At 36.4% G+C, this 21124-nt stretch overlaps 3 protein-coding genes and 1 long non-coding RNA gene across 8 annotated transcripts; 2 read left to right on the plus strand and 2 right to left on the minus strand.

The window, feature by feature from the left end:
- The first annotated feature begins 307 nt into the window (after window positions 1-307).
- On the plus strand, window positions 308-6351 carry LOC120013319 (beta-1,3-galactosyltransferase GALT1-like). Of its 4 annotated transcripts, XM_038865115.1 has the most exons (10): window positions 308-516; window positions 682-812; window positions 1481-1560; window positions 2081-2750; window positions 3669-3886; window positions 3977-4258; window positions 4524-4652; window positions 4721-4900; window positions 5570-5677; window positions 5804-6351. In XM_038865115.1, exons 3-10 carry the CDS (start codon window positions 1558-1560, stop codon window positions 6011-6013), a joined length of 1800 nt encoding a protein of 599 aa, XP_038721043.1. In that variant the 5' UTR covers window positions 308-516; window positions 682-812; window positions 1481-1557; the 3' UTR covers window positions 6014-6351. The 4 variants fall into 4 exon arrangements, with proteins under 4 accessions (XP_038721043.1, XP_038721026.1, XP_038721033.1 ...); XM_038865098.1 differs by having other exon boundaries at window positions 1481-2750; XM_038865105.1 differs by lacking the exon at window positions 682-812.
- Window positions 6352-6651: 300 nt separating this feature from the next.
- Window positions 6652-7762, minus strand: LOC120013342 (50S ribosomal protein L18). Its single transcript, XM_038865122.1, has 5 exons — window positions 7677-7762; window positions 7416-7590; window positions 7241-7341; window positions 7011-7163; window positions 6652-6929 (listed from the first exon to the last, which is right to left on the minus strand). Exons 2-5 carry the CDS (start codon window positions 7528-7530, stop codon window positions 6774-6776), a joined length of 525 nt encoding a protein of 174 aa, XP_038721050.1. The 5' UTR covers window positions 7531-7590; window positions 7677-7762; the 3' UTR covers window positions 6652-6773.
- Window positions 7763-9921: 2159 nt separating this feature from the next.
- LOC120011512 (myb family transcription factor PHL8-like) lies at window positions 9922-21103 on the minus strand. Of its 2 annotated transcripts, XM_038862651.1 has the most exons (7): window positions 20737-21103; window positions 20510-20644; window positions 20343-20418; window positions 20170-20239; window positions 19998-20083; window positions 19704-19922; window positions 9922-10161 (listed from the first exon to the last, which is right to left on the minus strand). In XM_038862651.1, exons 1-7 carry the CDS (start codon window positions 20852-20854, stop codon window positions 10119-10121), a joined length of 747 nt encoding a protein of 248 aa, XP_038718579.1. In that variant the 5' UTR covers window positions 20855-21103; the 3' UTR covers window positions 9922-10118. The 2 variants fall into 2 exon arrangements, with proteins under 2 accessions (XP_038718579.1, XP_038718569.1); XM_038862641.1 differs by having other exon boundaries at window positions 19704-20083; window positions 20737-21100.
- Window positions 19893-20743, plus strand: LOC120011526. Its single transcript, XR_005471042.1, has 3 exons — window positions 19893-20034; window positions 20135-20256; window positions 20559-20743. It is a non-coding gene; the product is annotated as an uncharacterized LOC120011526 (long non-coding RNA).
- Window positions 21104-21124: the final 21 nt, after the last annotated feature.

The raw sequence follows: 21124 nt of genomic DNA on the forward strand, positions 1-21124 counted from the left end.
TTTCTCGGTCTTTCTGGCAAGTCAGCCTCATTGTAGGAGAATTGAAGGCAAATGACATTGATTGAATCCTTCAATTTTAGTACAAAAGACTTGGTGGGTCCCATTGTGGAATTCATCATCGAAACATTTAAAACAAAAATGGGTTCAGGCTTCGCAATCAAACACAATCCGCGTGGACTTGGGAGAAAAGATAGATAAATAAATAAAATTGGAAATGACGTTAAAAGCTTGCTTAAGTAATATCGGTGTAATTGATTAAACAAACAAAATTTTGGTATACTTGTCAGACACTTCAACTTTCTCTCTCTTTAGCCGACTCTTCTGGAGGAAAAACAAAAACAAAAACTCACACGCGCGCGCACACACACACACATACACATGGAGGAAGGCTGAATACTGACTAGAGAGGGAAGGTCTTTCTTCTTTGTGAGAGAGAGAGAGAGAGATAGAGAGAGATCAGGCTATCTCCTGAGTTTCTTATTGCATCAAAGCCTCTCTCGATTTGGTTTTAAAAAGGTAAGTTTGGCTCTCAACTTCACTCTACTCGCAACAAATTATTACTTCTACTTTGTTCTTCGATTCTTTCTATTTTTGGTGTTTGTCAAACTCGTTAGCTGTTGTGGGGTTTTTGGTTAATTTTCCTTCTCTGCATTTCCTCTATTTCTGCTTCTTTGGATGTAGTTCTTGAGTGGGGATCTATTTTTATATTTTCTCTGCTACTTAAGGCTTGACTGTTGCATTTCGCTTCAAGTCATGCTCGCTGTTTGGATTCCAAGAATCTTCTCTCTTCAAATTTGAAACCTGCAACCAAAGTAGTTTCTTTAATTTAACTGGAAGTTTGTGATTTTCTTTTCCCTTTTTAGTTTGGGATGACAAAAAATTTTGAAAATTATTTTCGTTAGCCATTTTTTATCCGCCACATTAGTATCATCCTCTTTTGAAGGGGAGGGTTTCTTTTTTTCTTTTTCTTTTTTACATTTTTTCTGGGTCTTCTTCGTTGACATTGTCAACGATGACCTTGCGATGATGTGATTCATATCACCAACCGGAGAACTCCATGTAATTGACTGCGTTTTTTCCTCTTAATTTTAGAAAATGACATTTCAATTTCATTTAGTTGCATCTCAAACCGGCCATTATAGTTACCAACTTACCAGGGTCTTTCGTTGATCAGAGTTGTTTACTCATAAAATATGGTTGGATATGCGTATTTGATACTTCTTCTTCATTTGATATTATATTTGCTTATTTTACAAGGTTTAGTCGTTAAAGAATTGAATATATAACTACTCCCTCAACAATAACCAATCTATCAAAAGGGTCTAGGTGAAATGTTTACCATTGACATTTACTTTGAAGTACTTTCGTGGAAGCCTTGATTTCCTATTTTGGGGTTTATTCTTAAGGCTTTTGTCTTAGTTGATTTAGCTGTTGGTACTTGGTACATGGTTTTCGATTGACAAAGTGTATTCTGCTACAGGTTTATGGTGCTTTGTGCGGACTTTTTGAGAAGAACTTTCTATCCATACGGCAGTCTCTCCATATTAAAGATTTTTTATGGTCTGTTTGTCACTGAATGCACAGGATTTGCGTGTCTATTTTTCAGGGCATAACACCATACTTTGAAGTTGGCTATCAACTTAGTCAACCTTCAGAATAAGCTTACAAAATGCAGAAGCTTTTATTTCTGCTATGACCAGTTATTCTCACACTTCTGCTTCTCTGAGTCTGGTTTCTGTTTTGCCAAAGATTTTAGCATCTTATCATTATTTCCTTCAATGTCATCGTCTCACCTTTTGTTGACTTGTATCGTGGAACTAGTTTTCATGGTAGATCATCCACATGATACTCATCTATTGGAAGTAGATTGGTCTTTTCAAGTATAATCAATATGGAGATCAGGCCTAAATTTTTTGATCTAAGTTTAAGTACCAGGATGAAGAAATGGTTCGGTGGTTGTGTGATTGCGTCCCTGTTTATGTTGCTCATCTTTAGATATGCAGTCATGAAAAATCCTGTGGTACAAGGTTATCTGCCAAATCCCTTTGCCAATTCTAGTAATCCTCTTGAGTGGGTGCAGGCTACAGTTCCTCCTGAAGTTCAAAATTCCAGTAATCCTCTTGAGTGGGTGCAGTCTACAGTTCCTCCTGCAGTTCAAAATCCAGGGAATGATTCTCAAGTGGTATCTACCGCGACTGTGGTCTTCAGGCTCTTTGCTCAAAGGAATGTCTCAAATGAAGAACGACAGTCTTTGCAGACATGGAATCTTATGAAAAACTTAATTAATCACTCTCAGGTTTTGCCTAATGGAATGGAGGCTATAAAGCAAGCTGGAAGTGCTTGGAATAGCCTTATGGGTTCACTTGAAGAGGAAAAGCGTGGTTCTGTGAATGACAGTTCAAATAGGAGAGCAAAAGAGAAACAGTGTCCTCATTTTCTTAATAAAATGAATGCTTCAGAACTTGATAGTAGTGGTTATAGGTTGCTGTTTCCTTGTGGCCTGACTCAGGGTTCTGCCATCACAATCATTGGCACTCCAAATGGTCTTCTGGGCAACTTTCGGATTGATTTAACGGGTGAGTCAGTTCCAGAGGAGCCTGACCCCCCTATTATTTTGCATTACAATGTTAGGATCCATGGTGATAAGATAACCGAGGACCCAGTAATTGTCCAAAACACATGGACTGTAGGTCATGATTGGGGTGAAGAGGAGCGTTGTCCGTCCCCTGTTCCCGAAAAGAGTAAGAAAGGTAGATACACAGTGACATTTTTTATTTACTGCTGCATAATTTCCAGTGTTGTTTTCTTTTCTTCTTTTTATTTTATTTTTTATACCCACACAGATTTTACTGTTTTGGTCACTGGATTTTGTGATTACACAAGAGGAAGTGTGTTTGGTTTTTTTTTTCCTGGTTGTAACAATCAGGAAGGGTTCTCTCTTTAGCTTATTTATGTATGTTTAGTATTCCAAACATGGACAAGAAAGGTGGATGTACTCACCACGATTGATATTAGTTGTTGCAAGGTTAGAGTGGGACCTGTAGTGGGTTATTCTTGGGTTTATAACTGTTTTTTCACGCAATAGGTCGGTCTTTCTTGGTTGAAGTGTAGGCTGGTGACATATAGTAGTGGAGCCAACATGACGTACTGCCATGTGAATCAGGGGTAGTCCTTAATGATGGATTTAGGGATTGGTGGCCTACCTTTTGTGAAGGGCATTGTAGTAGGGACTGTCACATGGCTATGATGTTGCGTGTGTTTATTCATAGCAGGTGGGTACTTGGTTCTTGGGTTTACAAACATTGTGATAACTTCCCTTGGTGGTTCGTGGGCTTGCAAATGTTGTGTTAACTTCACACGATATGCCATCATTCTGGTCGAAACTCAGTTCAGTGACACTAGTCTTATGTAGTTTACACACAATGCTCGACTCTTATTTTGTGTTGACACAAGGGGATTTTCCCATCAAAGTCATACATTGATACTCTCAGGACTAGCTAGACCAGATACTCTGCATATTACAGTCTCTATCGTGTTAACTGGCCATTGTCATCCTTACCTCAGCTCTGATTTAGGTTATAGTAACGCTTGATATTCAAAAACTTTTTAGGGCTAACATATTCAGCTGGCTTCTTTATCTCATGTTCTGATGTAGTTTTGTGTGTCAGTGGACGAGTTGGATCAATGTAACAAGATGGTGGGTAGAAATGGTACTCTGCAATCTGGTGTTGCAAGGCGCTCTTCAATGATGCAGGAAGGATTGAAAAGCAGGAGATATTTTCCTTTTAAGCAAGGGTATCCATTTGTTGCAACACTAAGAGTGGGATCAGAGGGAATGCAAATGACAGTTGATGGAAAGCATATAACATCTTTTGCTTACCGTGAAGTATGTTTAACTGCATTTGCTCTTCTTGCCTTTGGAACTTACCCTTTATATGTCAATTTCCGAAAATTTATTTGCTTTCTTTCTGATCAGACATTGGAACCATGGCTGGTTAGTGAAGTTAGGCTTTCTGGGGACTTGCAATTAATTTCTGTCCTGGCTAGTGGTTTACCAACATCAGAGGAGTCAGAGCATGTAATTGACTTAGAGGCACTCAAATCCACTCCACTCTCTCCAAAAACATCATTAGAGCTCTTCCTTGGGGTATTCTCTACAGCAAATAATTTCAAGCGCAGAATGGCTGTGCGAAGAACATGGATGCAGTATCCTGCAGTACGTACAGGGCTTGTCGCTGTTCGCTTCTTTGTTGGTCTGGTGAGCTTTGCTTGTGAATCCTTTCTGTGTTGTTTTTACAATTAAGTTGTCAAAACCTCTTTTTTGCTTTATATCACCAAAAGTAAAATTCGACCAAAGAAAATTAAATTGATCACCATCATTTTGTTCCGAGTTTCATTTTTGCTGTTTATCCTGTATGCACTCCTTTGATGCATGAACAAAAACCCAAAAAGGTTTCAAGTTCCTGTGGTCTATGGAAGGCTCTTATCAGAGGAGTAACTCATTATTTTAAGGTATATTGCAGCATAAAAACCAAATAGTGAATGAGGAACTCTGGAACGAAGCACGGACATATGGGGACGTACAGCTGATGCCTTTCGTGGACTACTACAGCCTCATCACTTGGAAAACTTTAGGCATTTGCATCTTTGGGGTAAAGTACTCTATTTTGCTTTCAAGGAGAATCCTTCATGTGCCTCATTAAGCTCATCTCTTCAACAGACGGAGGTTGTGTCAGCTAAATTTGTCATGAAGACGGACGATGATTCATTTGTTCGTGTAGATGAGGTGCTGGCCTCTTTGGAAAGGGTGAAATTGAGTCATGGCTTGCTTTATGGACTCATCAACTCTGATTCACGGCCTCATCGAAGCTCTGATAGCAAGTGGTATATTAGTCCCGAGGTAATTCTCTCCGCATTCTGGCAAGCTCACAAATATATACGATATCCTTTATATTTGCTAACTTGAATTAATCATACTGGATGTTGCTATTTTCTCCTCACCCTTTTCTGATACACGGAAAATGGAACAAAATATTCATAGCAAATCTTAGCAGGATTGAGATCTTGTATTTGAAACCCTCCAATTCTCCTTATTGCCAATGGACCTTTTTTAGAATTACAAGTGAGCACATTTTGAATTTGAATAAAGGAGGGAAAAAGAAAATTTGGGAAACTAAAACTACCTTGCTGGCTTGCCCAAGTGGCATTCCCAAAACCACCCGCTTGCAAGAGGAGGGAGAACGTTGGGGTTGAAAGAGAAGCTGATCTTGAACCATCTTAGCATATGTGGTCTTTTCCATAGTTCATCATCAACTCATTCACAATTAATAGCATTTTCATGGTTACACATGATAGATTCAATTTCATCCACAAGTGCATCTGTGCTTTGGCAGCATAATAGGCCCTTGTTAATTGGCTGGTTGATTAAATGTTAAAATTGCTAGGATATCAAAGTGTCTATGTTTGTATACTTGCATGATCACCCTTGTTAATTTTCAACTTCAAAATAATAAATTAAAATGTTCATCCCCTTTATCTGTCTCCTTATTCATTGTATGTGCTAATGAAGGAATGGCGTGACGAGAAGTACCCACCATGGGCACATGGTCCTGGCTATGTGGTATCCCAAGACATAGCAAAGGCAGTCTACAAGATGCACAGGGAGGGTCGGCTTAAGGTATATTGATACTTGTGCTTAGTTTTTGTACAGTTTTACTTTCAGTATGTGGGAAAATGAGCTGTGGGTCCAGACCCGAGAATAACACTTGGTCTTCATCTGAAGTAAAAATGCTTGATGTTTCAGATGTTTAAACTGGAAGATGTGGCAATGGGAATTTGGATTGCGGATATTGCGAAGGATGGTTTGAAAGTTCAATACAAGAATGAAGAACGGATCCATAATTTGGGTTGCAAAGATGGGTACGTAGTTGCCCACTACCAAGGTGCAAGAGAGATGCTTTGTCTGTGGCAAAAACTGGAAGAGAGAAAAGGTGCCAAGTGTTGTGGTGACTGATGAACATAGCTTATTGTCGAGGTCCTTTTGGTGACTATACTTGATGAGGGAGTCCACTGACCAAGATTGAGTCTGAAGGAGATCATTAGAGCGATTACCATTTTAGGAATATGATTTACCATTGTATAATAGTAGCAGAGGACTTGCATGATAAAGCATCACACTGATAGTAAACTCAATAGATTTCACTAAGCTTTCGATGACTTTACACGATCCTGTCACATTAGGGGGAGAGAGAGAGAGCCTTGTATAGATTAGCATTAGGTATATGTATCAATTTTGTTCAACACTTCAGTTATTTTGCTGGGCCATTAATATGATCATTAGTTTTTTTTTTATCCTCGTCCCTATTTCATATGCAACTCCTTTTACATTGTGTGTTGTGTTCGCTGTCACCGTCTGGACACCCTCATAGGTGTCTGGACACCCAGAACAGTTAGAGCTGCCCGAGATGTGCAATCCGAGAACAGTTTTTAAGTTGGTTGCTTGATGCCTTTATCAATGAAATTAATAGGCCAACGGCGGAGTCTGAGTGAACAGTGCTAATGATAAACCATAAAATGACATGATTCTGTGAGCAAAACAAGTAAACCATGTCTTTAACCTCCTATCTAGTCACTTACCCGTCAAGATAAATCTTGAACACGGCCAAACAAGTCAATAGCTCACACGGATCTTTGATAAAATGTCAACACTTCTCTACATAGCACTGCAGAATATTCAACAAGAAGAAATATTGATACTACAAAGAAGTTGGGATCTAGCGTGCTAAGAACCCATACGCGGAAATTGCAATCTCAAAGGCTTGCATTCTTTCTCCACGAGCAAAACCATTGCGATCATAAGACGAAATCTCATTAATATCCAATTCTTCACAAGTCATGACAACCTCTTCACCAAGACGTCGAGCAGCTTCCTGAAAAATAAGAAAGAAAAGAACTGGAATGATTCATGTGAAAGAAATTCAAGTATTCACTATCAATATCAATGCACTTACAATGGTGGTACATGGAGGATCCCCGCGTATTGACTCCTGTGAAGTGCTTCCACTAAATATGCATCTCTTCCTCTCATCATCTACCAGCGTAGCATATAACTGCTTAGCTGAACAGAAGACTGATAGCCTCGGTTTCGCAGGTGTACCGTCATACTATTCAACAAATCACATTTCTATGATCTAGGCATACAACAACTGACTTCATGGGGGGGAAAAAACTGTGCCTTTACCTTCTTTCGGATCCTTCTGTTTCGAGTTTTTGCGCTTTCTTTTCGAGTATTTGCTCTGGCCTTTGCTTTTGCTTCAACCACCAATGGCTTCACCAAGGTAACTACAAGAAATCGATGCCGTTAAAAGTCCACCCACAAAGCAATAGTACAAGAAACGTGAATTGGTAAAACTTACTTTGTCTCTGCAGTAGTGGCAACTTTAATGGTCTCAATTGGGCTCCAAAGATATCAGGCATGTAAAACTGTGGAGGAATGCTTGTAAGGGCCGTACAATCCAGTGTTCGAAGCATGGAGCAGCCAACAAATAGATGTGGATGATGACGGAGATATTTCTTGCGTTAACAGCAGAACTGCCAAAGGAAAAACATGAGAAATCCTCTGTCTGATATTTTAACAAACAGGTGGTCTGCAGATTAACAAATCCCGGTAGACTTACCAAAGACCCTTCAAAATTCCCAAACAACAGAGGAAAGACAATCAGAGTGTACTAACCAATCACCATTGAATACTTCCAGTATGAATGACCTAGATGTTTCCTAATTTCTTTTTTTAAAGCTGATTTGACTGTGGGCTCCGCTCAAGATGACTTTGGGCTTGGGGCCTAATATGAATTAAATGAACATGGGCTTAAATGGGTTGTGTGTTAAGGCTTTGGGCTTCAATAATTGGGTTCGATATACGATGCCAAGTGTGGTAGGTAGTCAAATTGAAGATGCGGATGGTGATTGCGTGATTTGTTTGGAAAACTGGGGGCCTGCTGGTGGTTAAAGAGATGCCTTGTAAGCATAGGTTTCACTCAGAATGTCTTAGAGCATCCACATTAGATTATCTAATCATGGATTTGTCTGTAAAATGAGAAAAGATTATAGGGAATTTATCAAAATATAACTTTGCATCAGATTATCTAAAAATTCCCTATTTTACAAAATATAAACAACGATTCCCTACATCTAGAGAACCACTATTCACTTCCTTAAACATAAAATAATATTTTTTATTATTTTACTCTTTCCTCTCTACTCTCTCCACATTTTTTCCCTCCTATCTCTAGGGCTGTGCATAATTCGGTTTTAATCGATTAACCGAACCGAACCGACCGACCGTTAACCGAATTTATCGGTTAATGTTAACCAATCGGACAGTTCGATTAAAGGTTTACGAGTATTTCGGTTTTCGGTTAATGGTTCGGTTAACATAAAAAATTAACCAAATTAACCGAACCGAACCGAAAATATAACATATTATATAAATATATAATATATATAATTATGTTATTAATTTTCCACATATTAATAATTTAACACTTATATTCTTCTAAAAAAATCTATTAATACTTATATAAAAAATTCAAAATAAATATAATATACATGAATTAATAAGTATTAATTCATGTTACCAAGTACCAACTTAGTAACTTACCATGTAATGTAACACCTTCAATATATTATATATTTATATTTATCAAGATTAAATATGATAATGAAATTAATAATATGACAAAACAAATACTATAAAAACCATTAAACCCTAAATTCTAAGGTTAAAGGTCCCAACAATATAAAACCTTAAACCTTTTTTTTTTTGAATGGGAACCCTAAACCCTATAAAACCTTATGAATGTAAACCCTAAACCCTATTAACTATATAACTATAGTCATATTATAAACTTAAACCCTAACTAATAAAACACTAAACCTATAAAACTATACTCTAATAATATAAAACCCAAACTCTAACACTATAAAACATTAAACCGTTTATTTTTTTAAAATGGGAACCCTAAACCATATAAAACCTTGTGAATGTAAACCCTAAACCTTATTAACTATATAACTATAGTCATGTTATAAACTTAAACCCTAACCGATAAAACACTAAACCTATAAAATTACACTCTAATAATATAAACCCTAAACTCTAACACTATAAAACCTTAAACTTTTTGTTTGTTTTTACATGGGAACCCTAAACCCTATAAAACCTTATGAATGTAAACCCTAAACCCTATTAACTATAATATAGTTATAAATTTAAACCCTAAAATTATAAATCCTAAACTCTAACATTATAAATGATATTATATGCTAAATTAGTAACATGACTTTGACCCAAAATATTTGGAATTAACCGAACCGACCGAAATCCAAACCGAAATTTTAGGTTAACCGAACCGATGGTTAACCCTCTAAAAAATATTGGTTCGGTTAAATGGATGAAATTAACCGAAAAATTTTGGTTAGGTTAAAAATATGTCAATAACCGAACCGACCGACCGATGCACACCCCTACCTATCTCCTCAATCCCTCTCTCTCTCCTCACTCCTTTCTTTCTCTCTCCTCTCTCCCCTCTTTTTCTCTCCTCACTCGTTTCTTTCTCTCTCCTCTCTCTCTCCTCAATCCCTTCCTCTCTCTCCTCTTTCTCTCCTCAATTTTTTCCTCCAATTTTTAATAACATTAATTTATTATTTTAATTAATATATTGTTTAAAATGTAATAAATTTATTATTTTAAATAGAAGTAATTTATATGTATAGAATAAATAAAGAAAAGAGAAATAAATATTATTTTAATGAAAATATGATAGGTAATATGATACAGTGGTGGTTGGATAGGGAATCTGTAAAATAGAGAAAAATGACATTTTGTCTGTATTTTAAAGAATTTGTGAAGATAATCTGATACAGGTGCTTAGAGTTCATAGGTCATGCCCTGTTTGCAGGTATCAGATGCCTGTCGAGGAGAGGAAGAGAGATGGGGAAGAAGAATAAGAATAAGAAGTGGGAGAGCGGAGGAGGGTTGAGGAGATTTGGGTTACCTTCGCCTTCAATCGTAGTAGAAGTACTGGATGAAAATCAAACTACCTCAAGTGATGACGCTGCTAGTCCAAGACCATACCATGAATTGGATGGTTATGATTTTGGGTTTTTTTGAAAAATAACCCTCGTTTATAAACATTTTTCAAATCTAACCCTTCTTTTCAAAACACTTAAATATAACCCTTTTGCCAAAGGAAAAGACATTCATATCCTTTCACGTCTTTTCATGCACCACCTCTCTCTCTTAAACCCTAAAAATGATTTTCCCTCCCAAAAACACTCCTCTCCCTCTGCGAAACCACTCTCTCTCTCCTTCAAACCCAGTAAAACCGCCCATGTATACCTCTTTCATTCGAAATTTGTCACAGATCTAGTGAAATCGATAAGCCAAAAGCTCAAATCTTCAAGGTTGAGTCAAATCTTCAAGGTTGAAGTATCGGGACGTATAAGCTCGGTAAACTGCCATAGCGACGTCGTCGAAGACGCAAACGAGCCTAAAGTCGGCAACGCAATCTCCGAATTCGTTCCCCTAGAACATATAAGTGCTCACCGTGGTCGCTACTTGTCCAACCCTTCGTCTCCTACTTCAGTGAGTCTACATTTTACCATACAACATCTTGTGCTAAAACATCTTGTCATTTAAGTCGAGAAGGAAGATAGCACCAAACTAAGGTTAGTGTAGTGCATTTTATGAGTTAATATACCAGTACAAATATTTCGTTGATAAATGATTTTTCGTTGATGTGAGACAAATTTTTCGTTGGTTACTTCGTTAGTTTTCGTTTAACTCAGACAATTTTTCGTTGATAAAACATTTATATGGTTGATAATATAACGATTTCAATGAAGTGGGTTTCTCACCCAACAACTTTAACCATGGCTAGATGTATAGCGCAGAAGATGTTCGACCAATCGTAAATGGCAGAAAGTTTACACTTACACTTCACCATTCTGTTAGTGTAATAAAAACTCCAGTAAACATTTTTCGTTGCTAAACTTGTGTATTTTCGTTGCTAAACGTGTATATTTTGGTTGCTAAACGTGTGTAATCTCGTTGCTAAATGACTGTATTGTCGTTGATATCGACAGCTTTTTTAGTTGATAACTGTTTTACTTTTCTTATATCATACCAATTGCAGTTATTTCGTTGATAACTGTTTAAATTTTCGTTGCTAAACGTGTATAATTTGTGCCTGTTTCGTTGATAACCCTGTTACTTTTCGTTGAGTTTTTTGGTTGAATACTCACTTATTTTGTGATTCAGAAATGGAAGAGGTTAGCATATTGGTTCGTTATTGTGGGTCTTGGGAAAAGGTTGGTCTCAGTTATGCATATAAGGGTGGGAAGAGTAAGGGCATGATCATTCCAAATGACATTTCCTACAACCAATTATTGGATATGGTGTACGAATTGACGAATATCGATCGTCGGACACATAACATCCAATTGAAGTATATTTTCAATGTCCATGGTCCAACTGAACCTGTTGAGATTGAAGGTGACAGGGATGTTCATTTTTTTGTATGATGCAACAGCGACAAGAACATACCTGGGACATCTCTATGCATTTCAAACACTGATAGAGAGGTATATGATGATGATACTGAGGTAAATTTTGAGTTAAATGATGATCGATATGATATTGCAGATACAGAATTGTTTGAAGAACCTGACATAGTTGGATTCAGCCGGAACATTGATGATCGTAACGAACCTCAGATAAATATATCAGAAGTTAACGCCAATGATCATACAACTGCCCAGGAAAATTTTTCTTCTGAGGGTAATGCTGGATTTGCCGGTTCTAATTCAATTGGTGCGTCACAAAGCTGTGGTAATATGATCTCACCTGTTGTACATGATGATTCATATGCTGTTTTGAAAGTCGGAGAAATATTTCCAGACAAGAAGAGCTTGTTTAAAAAGTTATGCATGCATGCGCTTCATTTGCACTTCGAATTCAAAGTGGCAAAATCGACAAAAACTCTTTTTGTTGTTCGATGCAAAGTAAGTGAATGCAAGTGGTGGCTTCGAGCAACGAGAGTTGATGACACTTGTTTTTTCGTCATAAAGGTATATCGTGACGAACATTTGTCTTCTTCTTGTTTTGAATTTCATGAAGCTCGTCAAGCAACAGGTTGGGTTGTGGGGGAATGCATTAAGTCTAAATATGAGGGGGTTAGTTGCATTTATAGACCAAATGACATTGTCAAGGATTTTCAGAGAGTGCATGGAGTTTCAATCACTTATGGGAAAGCTTGGAGGGCTAGAGAAAGTGCCCTACATTCATTACATGGTACGCCAGAACAATCTTTTGCTGAACTTCCCTCTTTTTTTGCACAATTGGAATCAAACAATCCAGGAACGGTTACACATATTGAGTTGGATTCTATCAATCGATTCAAATACTGTTTCATGGCCATTGGACCATCATTAAGAGGTTTTCGTACTTGTATAAGACCTGTAATTTGTGTTGATGGAACTCATTTGAAAGGTAAGTATCTTGGAACATTATTTGTTGCCACATGTTTGGATGGAAACAACCAGGTTTATCCTTTGGCTTTTGGAGTAGGGGATTCAGAAAATGATGATGCGTGGACATGGTTCTTTGAAAAATTGAATGGAGCTATTGGAAGCATGGATTCACTTGTTTTTATATCGGACAGGAATGCAAGTATTGAAAAAAGTATCCGGAGAGTTTTTCCAGAGGCCATACATGGTGCTTGTATGTATCACCTTGGTCAGAATTTGAAGTCCAAAAAGTTTAGTGATTCCGTCATCCCTCTATTCTACAAGGCAGCAAAGTCATACAATAAGGTGGAGTTTCACCATATCATGAATCAAATACTCAGATTCGATGCAGGTAATGTTTTCAAGTATTTAAGTGAAGCTGGTTTTGAGAAATGGTCTAGGGCTTATTTTCCTGGACAACGGTATAACATCATGACAACAAATATAGCTGAATGCTTAAATGGAATATTGAGGGATGCTCGAACCTTACCTATTACGAAGTTGATGGATCATCTGCAATCTTTATTACAACGATGGTTTCATGAGAGACGATCAATAGCTCTTGAAATGAAAGGTGAACTGACTGACTATTACGATAAAGTTGCAGAAGAAAGAAGGAATAGGTATTTAAAGTAATTTAATTCTCGTTGATAACCTTGAGAAATTTCGTTGATGATTTGTTTATTTCGTTTAGAATTTAGTTATTTTGGTTGATAAAACTTCGAGAATTTTCGTTGATGATTTAAATATTTCGTTTAGAATTTTGTTGTTGTAGTTGATAAAATGTATCGTTGATAACTTTGATGATTTTGGTTGATGATTTATATATTTCGTTGAGAATTTTGTGTTTTTCGTTGACTAAAGTTTCGTTGATAACTATTATTTTCTCGTTGACTATTACAATTTTATCGTTGATAATTAAAATTTTGAAATTTTTCAGGGCTAGGGTCATGACTGTGGAGCCTATTAGTATAAATACTTTTCTTGTTAAAGATGGTGATGATGGAGGACAAGTGGATTTGGCCAGCAAGACTTGCTCCTGCAGAGTTTTTGATATTGACCATATACCTTGCGTCCACGCCTTTGCAGCATGTAGAGTTAGAAAATTACCAATAATTTCATTGTGTTCGCAATATTATCGTACTGATATGCTGCTGCTGGCATACGCAGAACCAATCAACCCTATCTTGAACACAGACGCTAATGTTCTAACTGAGGAATTGACGGTTGTCTTACCTCCAGAAACCAGGAGAAAAAGTGGACGACCAAAGAAACGTCGAATTCCATCATCCGGTGAGCAAATACAAAAAAGAAAATGCAGTCGTTGCAAACAAGATGGTCACAACCGTCAAACTTGTAGCGAGCCCATTTGTTTACACCCTAGCACGTCAGCACAATGAGTTATAATCTCATGTTTCGTTGATAACTATTACTTGTAACGTTGATAAGTCTTACTGTTTCCGTTGGTAGTTATGTTATGGTGCATAGTTTTTCGTTGATAACTATTATTCGTAACGTTGATAAGTCTTATTGTTTCCGTTGGTAGTTATGTTATGGTGCATAGTTTTTCGTTGATAACTATTATTGGTAACGTTGATAAGTCTTACTGTTTCCGTTGGTAGTTATGTTATGGTGCATAGTTTTTCGTTGATAACTATTATTGGTAACGTTGATAAGTCTTACTGTTTCCGTTGGTAGTTATGTTATGGTGCATAGTTTTTCGTTGATAACTATTACTTGTAACGTTGATTACTCAAACTGTCTTCGTTGGTAAATATAGAATATCATATATATAAATGAAATAATTACAGTTGTATATATTAAATAAACATAATATGTTAATCAAATAGAAATTACATTCTCATCGTGCACATTTTCCATGTCTCGACTGCAAATTTTTTCCTAATAAATCTCATGTCCTCAGGTTTCAAAATGGTCACGTCCTTATCGGCTGAGAGAATCTCTATGAATTTTATACAGAACATGCCGCAGTCCGAACTGAACGAAAAAGCAAGCGAAATTAGGTCAATTATTTATTAGAATAATATTTATTATAGGAATATAAAACCTTACCCATTTTGTTGTTGAGGAACTTCAAGTTGACGCTCTATGGTCCATGGAGATTCATCGTCGATGACGTTGGCCCGCTTCAGCATCTTGGGGATCAATGTTGCAATGGATTTCATTTCATTACTAAATGTCTCCTGTCTGGTATGCTTGATAAGTGAATCATAACAAATGATCCTCTTTTCTTGAAGGTCTATCACACCAGCAGCCCAATGATCAGCAGTTATATTAATTGGGAAATAAACCCTATCCAAATTGAACCAAGAGACCATATTTTCCTTAGATCCGTCAACAAAATGCAGTAGAAGATCATCACGGTCCCAATGTGAAGGCTCATTGTTCTCTTCGTGCAATTTGTAACGGATGTTGAGATATGTCTGGAAAAAAAATTATATTGAAATATCAACGAAAAAATATTTATGTTATCAACGAAAAAGTGTATATTATAAACGAAGAGTGTAATATAAATGTCAACCTAAACATAGATAAAATCAACGAGAATTAAAATACTTACATGAAAAGGTGTATCCATAATCGCACATTTTTGTCTAAAAATATCAGTATTCTCAGACATTCTTTTACGAATGAACTCGAATGCAACGTCAAGATGCTGCAGAACATATTTATATCATTATAAGAAATAAAGTAAGTTTATCAACCATAAACACCAAAACAAATACAGTTATCAACCAAATCTATATGCATATATCAACCAAATCTATATGCATATATCAACCTAAATAAAAGCAGTAGTCAACGTAAAAGTAATTCAGTTATAAACATAATTTAAAAACTTTCATTAACATAATAACTAATTTATAAATTTCTATATCATTAACAGAAAACGTAATATACAAATTAAGAGTTATAAGTGCGTACCGTGTCTAGTAGCCACTTGCTTTGGTCGATGATTGTATCAAACCAATCCTTTTTTGCATCAATTATTTTTAGATCAATTGTCTTATCATGATTGATGAGATTCTTAAAGAATTCATCAATTTCAACTTCCCATTCGTTAGGAAACTCTGAAATAGGATTGAACTCTGGGAGGATCTTTCTCTTCTTCTTGGAAGGGTCAGTATATGGTGACACTTGGTACGGACCCCTCTTCTTCAATCTTTTGCTCTGATACTGTTGAACTTCTGTTGCAAGCTTTGCCAACAAACCTAATTTATTCGCATCAGTATCATCCTCCTCATTAGCAATTGAACTACTCCCATCAACCATTTCTTCGACTGAGGCATCAACCAGTTCATCAGGTTGATCAACCTGAACTTCAGAGATACCAACCATAAATTCATTGGTATCAACCTTATCTGAAGTCGTTGCAACCGTGTTGTCAACCATAAACGTAAGGTTATCAACCTTAAGTTCACTGTTATCAACTTCGAACTGGTAATTATCAACTTTATCATCAACCTTGATATCAACATTGTGACCCTTCTCAATTGCTACAGAAGGATTATCAAGATGACGATCATCATCATCAACAATCTCATCGACATGGGGGGCAACATAAAATCTATCTGCATCATCATCATCATCGGTTGTTTCAGTTGGCAACTGATCCACCTTTTCAATAATATCGCTAATAACTTTATCAAAAACTTCTTTGGATTCAGTTGCCAAGTTCTCGTCCCCCTCGATGGATGTTATATCACCCTTCTCCAGGTGCCCAATTTCCACCTGCTGAGCTTCAACTTCATCTTTATCATCATTTAAAGAAGGCTTCTTCTTCATTGAAGCCTTCTTTCTCCTGGAAATCAGCTCTTCCAAACCCACTTTTTTCTTCTTCTCCAACTCTTGTAACTCTGATATTTCTTTGGCTGCCTTCGGCATTAAACTTGAGCTCCTTCTCAGAGTATTTTTCTTTACATGCTTCCCCTTTTTTATCGCCCTCATCTTCACAATCTTCCTCTTAATCCCCACCTTTTCTTCCTTTTGCTCAACTTTATCATGTGCAATTTTCTTTTCTTCTTCTTCTTTTTTGCTCAACTTCTGAGCAGATTTTAGGCTCACAATCTCGTGCTCAATAGAACTGAGTTTCACCGAGATATCATTTATCTTCTCATCCAGTTTATTTTCTAATGCAGCAAGAGTATCCTTGACCAATCCCCTGATCAACGAACTCACAAGCAATCCCATCTCAAATGTATCATCTGACTTTTTAACTGAACTGACATCAGAGTCAGCTCCAGGGTTCTGAATGGGTTGCTTGGCTTTCTTTGCCTTCTTTAACAAGACACCTACATTCCCTTCACAATTAAATGTATAGTCTTGCTCACTTTCTGAGTGTGTGTTGACCATTTCAAAGACTGTAACCTGAAGATGAAACAATAATATAATATAAAACATCTAAATTATATTATCAACGTAAATAAATAAAATACCAACGTAAATATATACAATACCAACGTAAATAAATAAAATACCAACTTAAATATATACAATACCAACGTAAATATATACAATACCAACGTAAAATTATACAATACCAACGTAAATATATATAATACCAACGTAAATATATACAATATCAACGTAAAAAAATACAATACCAATGTAAATATATACAATATCAACGTAAAAAAATACAATACCAACGTAAATATATACAATATCAACGTAAATATATACAATACCAACGTAAAATTCTCAATAACAAATAAAACATCTAAATTGTAAATCATCAAACTTCACATTTTCATTATAAACCAGAAAAATATAATTACCTCATCCGCCTCCAATATATCGTTGACAGTCTTGGACTTTGGTGCCTTAGTTGATGACCATTTCAACATTCTAGGCAACAAATTCAGATCAACACAGTCTGCAAAAGTTGCTACAATACTTGGAATAACCTCGTATACCCATAGTTGGAAAGCCCAAGGAAAGCCCAATAGATTGTACCATTCAAAATCATTCTGCTTGACCTTAAATTTGTCGGACCTTCCAACAAGACAATTAGTTAGGGACTGTATTGTCTTCTTGTAGGACAAAGTCCCCCATGGGTACTTGTTGAACTCATCAACATAATCAACCAGATTCAAGAAATCAACATCAATCAACAGCTTCACATCTCTACCTAAGAGTACATACTCAACAAAATATACAAGTGCCAACTTATATACATCTTCTGGATCTTGGCACTGCATAAAAGTCCTTCGTAACTCTTGGCATGAAATATGATAGCTTTCATTGAAATACTTATTCTGCAAGCCCACCCTAGGTTCACCAGACTTCTCCATCTCTTTCAAATATAATGAGATGTCTGGTAGGGAATGACACCTCAATCCAGTTATGAGGTTAAATTCCCTTATTGAAAAACTAGTTTCTCTTCCACCAATCAAAAACACCAACTTCCCTTTCTTTTCATCCTCTTTTGATTGTACTTGCCGAAGGAGGAGTTGGTGTACAATATGTGGAGCCCATTTAATGTTTTTCAGTTGTAAGAAAGTACCAAAACAGGTTCCCCTAAACAAAGTCAGTTGATCTTCGCTCAGCTTACTCCTAATATCGCTTATTGTTTCATGTAACTTTGAAAAAGAAAGAACCTTGGCACCAAATCTCTCGTTGATGGGAATCTTGTATGTCATTTTATGTCAAATCTGCATGTATATGAAAGGTGGAAAATAAGTTTATCAAACATAAACACAAAACCAAAATAGTTATCAACTAAATATATATGTATTTATCAACGAAAAAGTCATACAGTTCCCAACGAAAAAGTAATAAAGTTATCAACCTAAAAGTAATACAGTTATCAACCAAAAAGTAATACAGTTATCAACCAAAAATTAATACAGTTATCAACCAAAAAGTAATACAGTTGTCAACCTAAATAAAAGCAGTTATCAACGAAAAAGGTACAAACTTTCATGAACAGTACAACAACTTTCTACGTGTACTGCAAAACTGATAACAACGAACATGCAGCCTTTACCAACGAAACCCAACACCCTATAACATATATGTTACACGCATGACTGTACTGTTTCTCTAACCTCTTCCAAAAATCTCATACATATGAACGAATATTCAAACACCGTAAATCCATGAAATGAAACTAACCTTAGAGTCGCGTTTGTTGTTGTTGTTGTTCGTTCGTAAAAAACCAGAAGAAATTCCAACAAATAATATTCTCGGAAGAACGAAGAAGTTGAAGGAAGAAGATACAGATGTGAGAGAATTTTTTATGCTCGTGTGTGAATAAACGAAGAAGAAGATGAAAGGACGGGTTTTACGCAATTCGAGACGGTAACTGTTGACTTTTAGGATTTTGAACTGTGCAATGGGTAATTTTGTCTTTTCCTTTGTCAAAAGGGTTATATTTAAGTGTTTTAAAAAGATGGGTTAGATTTGAAAAATGTTTATAAACGAGGGTTATTTTTCAAAAAAACCCTATGATTTTTGTAAGAATTTTTTCCCTCACTTTTTTTTTTTTTTAATGATATGTACACGAAGATATTGCTTTTGGGTTCAATTTTTTTAATGAATTATATTACAAATTCATGTACACACTTTTCTGTAAATTTGTGTAACATTCATACCCTGAATTTGGACCAATTCAGTGAGTGAGAGAAGAGTTGGAAGCAATTACATCAAATTATGGGAAACAGGCGATGAGAGAACGGAGTGAGAAATTACATCGTTTAGGAAGGGGAAGAGAGAAAGGCGATCATATCTAGCTGTGCAGGCTCTTTGAAATAACCTTGACAATCCATATATATGAACAAACAAATATACATAGTTTATACAGACAGGATTAGCTCCAAGTAATATGCTTGCTTGATACAATGTATTACTAAAACCACCCATTATAAACATCTCCAAAACTCTAATAGTGTCCATTAAGCTGTTCAATACCCTGGCAGTTTAGGTATATTGCTTTTGAACCTGATTCATTATCATTCTGATATCAGCTATTTAGGTCAATTGTGTGGAAAACACCAGAGTGATTCAAATGTGGGCTTTTAGCAAGTGGTTGTTCAACACAAATACCACCAGAAATGGTGCTTACTTTTCTCTTCCTTTCATTGTATTGATTGCTTGTTTCTTCTCCTTCCAGGTAGATATCCATTAGTGGATGTTCAGTAGAAGTCATAGTAGGCTTAAGGGTCTCTCCGCTATCATTCTTTGGTTGCTTTTCTTCCTTTCTCCCAGAGCTCTCAGATGATGTCAAGGAGCTTTCAACAGAACATACTGTGCCTCTCATTTGTTTCCTCTCTACTTGTTTCGGCATTGAACCTCCTGTTTCTGTTAATTCTGAGACTGAAGGACTTGGACATCTGGAATTTACCACTGACACTAAATGAGAGAGTTCAGCTTTCACAAGACCCAAACTGATAGTCGAAGAACCATACCCGAAGAGCATTTCCCGTGCTTTCTTCAATACTGATTGTAAGTACTTCCCTTGAGCTTCAATTCTCAGCTGCAAACGTCTCTGTACCTGAAATTAAAGTTGTTTTACATTGTTCTTTATTATTTGATCAACGTATAGGAATTCAAATGCTAGTCATAGTTCCTCAATCCGACCTCAATCCGTTCGTGAAGTTTTCTCTGCACTCCCATTTGTAGTTGCAGAACCTGAGCAATCTGCAAGCTTCTGATAAACAAAACTCAGTAAGTAGATGATCTTGTTTCATATCGATTCAATTAGTTTCATGATTTCATCAGATATATAAATAGGATCTATTTCTAACGATTACTCATTAATCTGACTCTGAGTTCCATCGTCGACATTTCCTCTCAAATGGGTATCAATATTCTGTATATCTCTGAAATCTGCAATAAACAAAATGATATTTATGAAAATCTCCCACAAAGCCATGAATGGGAAAATGAATGTTCACTCGATCTGTTTCACTGAAGTCACCTTCGTGGTTAGTGTTAATACTTGTTTCTGATGGTTGACTTTTTACCAGTCTATCTTTCTGCAAATGGCTCTTCAAGTGGTACAAAGTAAGTCCATGAATCCCCATCACTCTCATCAGACCCTTTGGTGTTGCTTCTGCATAAAATACAAACACAAAACACTTACATTGTGAATTCCAAATTCAGTCGATGAATTCGAGTAGAAGATATTGAAGGTTTATCCTCAACTGTCTGCGCCACCGAGCTGGTTCACCGCTTCAACAAATTTTTGGTGAAGCTCTGGAGTCCACTTGAGCCTAGGCTTTGCATCAGTAGACATTACCAAGTTCATTTTTTGAGTCTGCATATTTGGTAGACAAATTTGGAAGAGGAAGGGTGAAACATAAATGTGCAGTAGTATTTGATCTTCTTTTTCTTAGGGTACGGTTCAATATGTGACAGATGGTGATGGTCTTTATAAAAAAATTTAGAGGAGTTGATGTTGTTTGTATGTACGTTCTCACTCCATATCTGGAAACATGAGTGGAAGGGAATATATGCTCATGAGCTGTGACTCTTCCTTTCTCTCTCTACTAACTTTTCTTTTTTAATTTTTATCACTTTTTTTCCCTTTCTT

Source organism: Tripterygium wilfordii, chromosome 2 (genome assembly GCF_013401445.1).
Source record: "Tripterygium wilfordii isolate XIE 37 chromosome 2, ASM1340144v1, whole genome shotgun sequence".
NCBI classification, from domain to species: domain Eukaryota; kingdom Viridiplantae; phylum Streptophyta; class Magnoliopsida; order Celastrales; family Celastraceae; genus Tripterygium; species Tripterygium wilfordii.

Coding starts and splice junctions, on each gene's coding strand:
- LOC120013342 (XM_038865122.1), bottom strand. CDS start 7,530: ATGCTTCGAACACTGGATTGTACGGCCCTTACAAGCATTCCTCCACAG. Junction 7,164..7,240: donor ACAGAAGGATCCGAAAGAAG/GTAAAGGCACAG, acceptor TTTGTTGAATAG/TATGACGGTACACCTGCGAA. Junction 6,930..7,010: donor ATCCTCCATGTACCACCATT/GTAAGTGCATTG, acceptor CTTATTTTTCAG/GAAGCTGCTCGACGTCTTGG.
- LOC120013319 (XM_038865098.1), top strand. CDS start 1,892: ATGGAGATCAGGCCTAAATTTTTTGATCTAAGTTTAAGTACCAGGATG. Junction 2,751..3,668: donor TCCCGAAAAGAGTAAGAAAG/GTAGATACACAG, acceptor TTTGTGTGTCAG/TGGACGAGTTGGATCAATGT. Junction 4,259..4,523: donor TTCGCTTCTTTGTTGGTCTG/GTGAGCTTTGCT, acceptor GGTATATTGCAG/CATAAAAACCAAATAGTGAA.
- LOC120011512 (XM_038862641.1), bottom strand. CDS start 20,854: ATGCAGACTCAAAAAATGAACTTGGTAATGTCTACTGATGCAAAGCCT. Junction 20,645..20,736: donor CCAGCTCGGTGGCGCAGACA/GTTGAGGATAAA, acceptor TATTTTATGCAG/AAGCAACACCAAAGGGTCTG. Junction 20,084..20,169: donor AACTTCACGAACGGATTGAG/GTCGGATTGAGG, acceptor CTTTAATTTCAG/GTACAGAGACGTTTGCAGCT.